At 64.0% G+C, this 5,019-nt stretch overlaps 1 protein-coding gene across 2 annotated transcripts; it reads left to right on the forward strand.

The window, feature by feature from the left end:
- Nucleotides 1–975: 975 nt before the first annotated feature.
- Nucleotides 976–4,504, forward strand: FOXA2 (forkhead box A2). Of its 2 annotated transcripts, XM_075446321.1 has the most exons (4): nt 976–1,100; nt 1,362–1,501; nt 2,266–2,335; nt 2,947–4,504. In XM_075446321.1, the coding sequence occupies exons 3-4, from the start codon at nt 2,267–2,269 to the stop codon at nt 4,207–4,209; spliced, it is 1,332 nt and encodes a 443-aa protein (XP_075302436.1). In that variant the 5' UTR covers nt 976–1,100; nt 1,362–1,501; nt 2,266; the 3' UTR covers nt 4,210–4,504. The 2 variants fall into 2 exon arrangements, with proteins under 2 accessions (XP_075302436.1, XP_075302429.1); XM_075446314.1 differs by lacking the exons at nt 976–1,100; nt 1,362–1,501 and having other exon boundaries at nt 2,249–2,335.
- Nucleotides 4,505–5,019: the final 515 nt, after the last annotated feature.

Genomic DNA, 5,019 nt, shown 5'->3' on the forward strand with positions numbered 1-5,019 from the left:
CTTGGGCTGTGCTGTCAGCCCCGGAGTGCACCTAGCCCAGGAGCCCCTTTCAGCCGTGACCCAGGGCAGGTGATTTGGGGGTGACCATTGAACGCCCGGTGCGGCAGGGTGCTCCCCATCCCCCGGGGAAAAGCCTCTCTCCGCTCTTGCCGAGACGGAGCGTGCCTGAGCCGGCCGGGGCGAGACCCCCGCCCCGGGGGGTGCAACACCGGCACGGCGGCCCCCGGGGGTCCCCCGGAATGTCTACCCCCGCACCCCCCCCGGCCCTGCAGACCCACAGCAGGCGACAGGGGGCGCCCCTCCACCGCTTTTAGCCGGCGGGACGGGCCTTTCCCGGCTCGGGGCACTGCCGCACGCCCGGCTTTTGGGGGTAACCCCCCTCCCCCCCCCCCCCAGCGGGGGCAGCCCCCCTCGGGCCGTAGTCCAATCAACCCCCAGATCCCCTAAATGAGGGCAGAAAGGGCCGCGGTGGGAGGGAGAGAGGCGGACTGCTACTGTCGCCGCCGCTATCGCGATGGGAGCGTGCCCTCCCGGAGGCGGTGGGGTTGTTTTCGTTCGGCGATGGCTTCTGGAGGTGCGGGAGCGCAGGGAAGAGTCCTGCGGGAGGTTTGGGGTTCCTCCCAGCGCGGTCGGGTGAAATCCTGCTCTCTGTTGGCTTTGTGTTAATATTTAAAAACTATCGCCAGACCTCGCAGATCGATGGTTTGGTGGTTTGTGGCTTTGGGTTTTTTTCTCCCTTCTCGGTTGCGATTTATTTTATTTAAATAAATACAATCGGCGTTTTACGGGTGTTTCGGAAGGCGGGTAGATATAGGTAGGGATCTATGAAACAAGCAAAGAAACGAATCCCCGGGCGCGGTGGAGGCGGCCAGGGCCGGGCGCCGTACTTCGGCACCGGGGGAGGGGGGGGGAGGCTGGAGGGGATGCTGCTGCTGGCGGGGGGGGGGGCACGGCCCCAGTCCGGGAGGACTGTGGAGGTGGAGGGAAGCCCCCGCTCTCTTCCGCCGCGGCAGAAGCCGCGCTCCGTCCCCCTCCGCCGGCTGGACCCTGCCGGGAGCCGACGTGCCCCGCCGCGCCGATGGGGCGGGCGGCGGAGCCGGGTGGGTTTTGGAGCCGGGTGATATTTGTCGTCCGTCTGTCCGTCCTTCCTTCCTTCTTTTCCCCCCTCCGAGGCAGCCGGCGCGTTTCGGCAACGGGAGTGGCGGCGCTGCCCCGACGGCGCCCACCGGGACCACCGCCCCGCCCGGCCCGGCGCCGGGGGAGCCCTTGGGCCCCCGCCGCCGCTTCTCCCGCACCGCCCGCCGCGCCCCCCTTCCCCTCCCCTGCCCTCTCTGTTTGTTTTAGTTACGAATTTGTTGTAGGTACCTGAGCCGGAGCCCGGGGAAGAGCCAGAGCGGCGGCTGCCGGACCCGCCGATGGGGCAGAGCCGGGGCACGCCCGGGCGGGCGGCGGCCTGAGCCCCGGGGCCGGGGGCTCCGCCGAGCAGCCGTGGGGAGAAAAGGTGCGTGGGGCTGGGCTGGGAGCTGCTGCCCGTCGGGGCTGCGGGGAACAGCTCCCGTCGGGGCTGCGGAGTGTGTGTGTGGGGGGGCAGCTCCCGTCGGGGCCGAGAGGCGGGAACGGCTCCAGTCGGGGGTGCTGGGTGGGAGTCGGCTCCCGTCGGGGCTGCCCGGGGCGGGGGTGGTGATGGAAATCGGCTCCCGTAAGATCCCCCCCGCAAAGTCGGGGGGAACGCGGGTACGGGGGGTCGTCCCGACGCCCCGGGCTTCTGCCGGGCCCCCCGTGCTCGGCAGCGGGGTGCGGATAGGTGCGCGGGGGGCCGCGGAGGAGCCTCGCCCGCCTAGGTGTGAGCTGATTATTCAAATGGGCAGCCGAGGACCTGGGGATTGGAGGCTCGCCCGGCCGCTCCGTGCTATATCACTCGGGCACCCACGTCACTGCAGCACTTGTCCTCCTCTTCCTCCTCCTCCTCTTCTTCCTCCCTCCTCCCTCCTCCTCCTCCGGCTCCTCCATCGCCTCCGGGCGACTCTTCGCCGCGAAGCACTGCGAAAACCCACCCAAGGAGCAGCAGCGAAAAAAAAACCCCAGCCCCAGCGCCGCTCGATTCCTCCCCCCCCTTTCCTCCCTCCCTCCTCTTCCTCCTCCTCCAGAGGCTCCGACGGAGGGGAGGGAGGGCTGGGGACTTTTTTTTTTTTTTTTTTTGGGTTGCTCTCTGTCGTCGTTTGTTGTGGCTGTTAAATTTTAAACTGCCATGCACTCGACTTCCAGTATGCTGGGAGCGGTGAAAATGGAAGGCCATGAGCACACGGACTGGAGCAACTACTACGGGGAGCCCGAGGTAAGGAAGGAGCCGGGGCTCCGCCGCCCCCCGCCCCCGCCCGCCCGGCCCCGGCCGGGATCTCCGCGCCGTGCCAGCCCCGGGACAAGATTAACTTTGGCATCGAGCACCGGCTCGGGGCTCAGCGGCGGCTGCCTGCGGCGGGCAGGGCTGCGGCGGGCGCGGGTGGGGGGCCCGGGGGGCGCGGGGCAGCGGGCGCTGCCGGGCGGCGGGTCGCGGTTTCCACCACCCTCCCCCCCCCCCCCCCCGGTATTTTTCTCGCTCCGGGGAGGGATGTTCCTTCCCTTTTCCTCCAGCTCCCCTTTCCAGTACCGATCCCGCTGCCGTCCCGTCTCTTTTTAAATGTACATATATGTATTTGTTTTTCATTAACGAGAAAAACACCGCCGCCGCCGCCCCCCGCCCCGGGATTTAACCCTTCCCGCTCCGCGGGGCACCGAGCCCCGGGGCTGCAGAGGCTCTCGCCGGCGGCGGTCCGGGCTGGGCTGGGTGGGGGGGTCCCTCCACTGCTCCCCACTCGCCGGACTGCCCTTGTCCCCGCCGCGGCTACCCAGCTGCCTCCTCCCCATCCCCCCCCAAATCTCCCTTCTCTTTCTCGCTTGCCCCTGCAGAGCTATTCCTCAGTGAGCAACATGAATGCAGGGCTGGGCATGAACAGCATGAACACGTACATGACCATGTCGGCCATGAGCACCACGGCCAACATGACGGCTGCCACCTCCATGAACATGTCCTACGCCAACACGGGCATGAGCCCTTCTCTCACCGGCATGTCCCCGGGCGCGGGGGCCATGCCTGGCATGGGCTCAGCCGGTGTGGCGGGGATGGGCACCCACCTGAGCCCCAGCATGAGCCCCATGGGGGGCCAAGCGGGCTCCATGAACGCTCTGGCTCCCTACACCAACATGAACTCTATGAGCCCCATCTACGGGCAGTCCAACCTCAACCGCTCACGGGACCCCAAGACCTACCGGCGGAGCTACACGCACGCCAAGCCGCCCTACTCCTACATCTCCCTCATCACCATGGCCATCCAGCAGTCGCCCAACAAGATGCTGACGCTGAGCGAGATCTACCAATGGATCATGGACCTCTTCCCCTTCTACCGCCAGAACCAGCAGCGCTGGCAGAACAGCATCCGCCACTCACTCTCCTTCAACGACTGCTTCCTCAAGGTGCCCCGCTCCCCAGACAAGCCGGGCAAAGGCTCCTTCTGGACGCTGCACCCCGATTCGGGCAACATGTTTGAGAATGGCTGCTACCTGCGCCGCCAGAAGCGCTTCAAGTGCGAGAAGCAGCTGGCCGCCAAGGACAGTGGTGGGGCGGGTGGCGGGGCGGGTGGCGGGAGCAAGAAGGGGCCTGGGCAGCCCCCCAGCCAGCCCCTGGGGGAAGGCAGCTCCTCGGGGGGCTCCGAGGGCTCGGCCGGCGCCGAGTCGCCAGCCAGCGCCTCACCGTGCCAGGACCACAAGCGTGCCCTGGCCGACCTGAAGGGCACGCCGGGGCTGAGCCCTGGGGAGCCAGCGGCCTCACCGGCCCAGCACCTCCTGGCCCCCCCGCATGCCGGCCTGCCCCACGACGCCCACCTCAAGCCCGAGCACCACTACGCCTTCAACCACCCCTTCTCCATCAACAACCTGATGTCCTCCTCTGAGCAGCAGCACCACCACCCTCACCACCACCACCACCACCACCACAAAATGGACCTGAAGGCCTACGAGCAGGTGATGCACTACTCGGGCTATGCCTCGCCGATGCCCGGCAGCCTGGCCATGGGGCCCGTAACGAACAAAAACGGCTTAGAGTCCTCCCCTTTAGCCGGAGAGACTTCTTACTACCAAGGTGTGTATTCCCGGCCCATCATGAACTCATCCTAAAAGGGGCAAGAGGAAAACCTCCCCTTGTGACGGGGAAAAGCCCCCCGTACCATCGTGCAGCCCCTAGCAGAGCGGTGGACTATGAACGCTGTCGAGCACGGTACATATACATATATATATATATTTTTTTTTTTTTTTCCGTTGGCTCCAGATGTTTGCATCAGTTCGAGAAACAGCGGCCGTGTGTCTCGCAAGCATCTCGGCCCGCGCCAAAGGCAGGCGTGTTGGTCACCCACTCCCCCGGCCCAAAGCCACCCATGCCCAGGGGGGGCTGTGATTCCCTTCGTTTGCCTTGTGGGGTGGTTTGTTTTTGGGGAGGGGGGGCGAGGGGGCGAGGGGATGGGGAGAGGCAGGGTTCTCTTGGGCTTTTTTTTTTTTCGTTGTCGTCGTCGCAAGGAGGTATAAATATATCTATTTTTTTGTGTGGAAGTGACTGGGAAAAAAAAAAACCACAAACAAAAGGAAACCCTCCTTCAGTGTGAAACCCATGCTAGTTTTGAATCTGAGGACCGAAAGTCTTGTAATGCTGTAAAAATGGGGGGGGGGGGGGGGGGGAAGAGAAAAAAAAGCTACAAAAAAAATTTAAAAAATAATTTTTAAAAAGTCAGGATAGATCGTTGTAATTGAAACAAACGCTTGATGTTACTGGGAGAGTAAACTACTTGGATCTGATTAATTTATCGTTTCTGTATGCTTTATTTATGGCTTATAAATGTGTATTCTGGTAGCGACTAGCCAGATTTTCACAGAACTGTATTAAAGTGTTATTGGCGGTTTTTTTCCCCCTGCATCTCTGTTCCGCCGGGACTC

The sequence above is a fragment of the Opisthocomus hoazin genome, chromosome 2, assembly GCF_030867145.1.
Source record: "Opisthocomus hoazin isolate bOpiHoa1 chromosome 2, bOpiHoa1.hap1, whole genome shotgun sequence".
Taxonomy (NCBI): Eukaryota; Metazoa; Chordata; class Aves; order Opisthocomiformes; family Opisthocomidae; genus Opisthocomus; species Opisthocomus hoazin.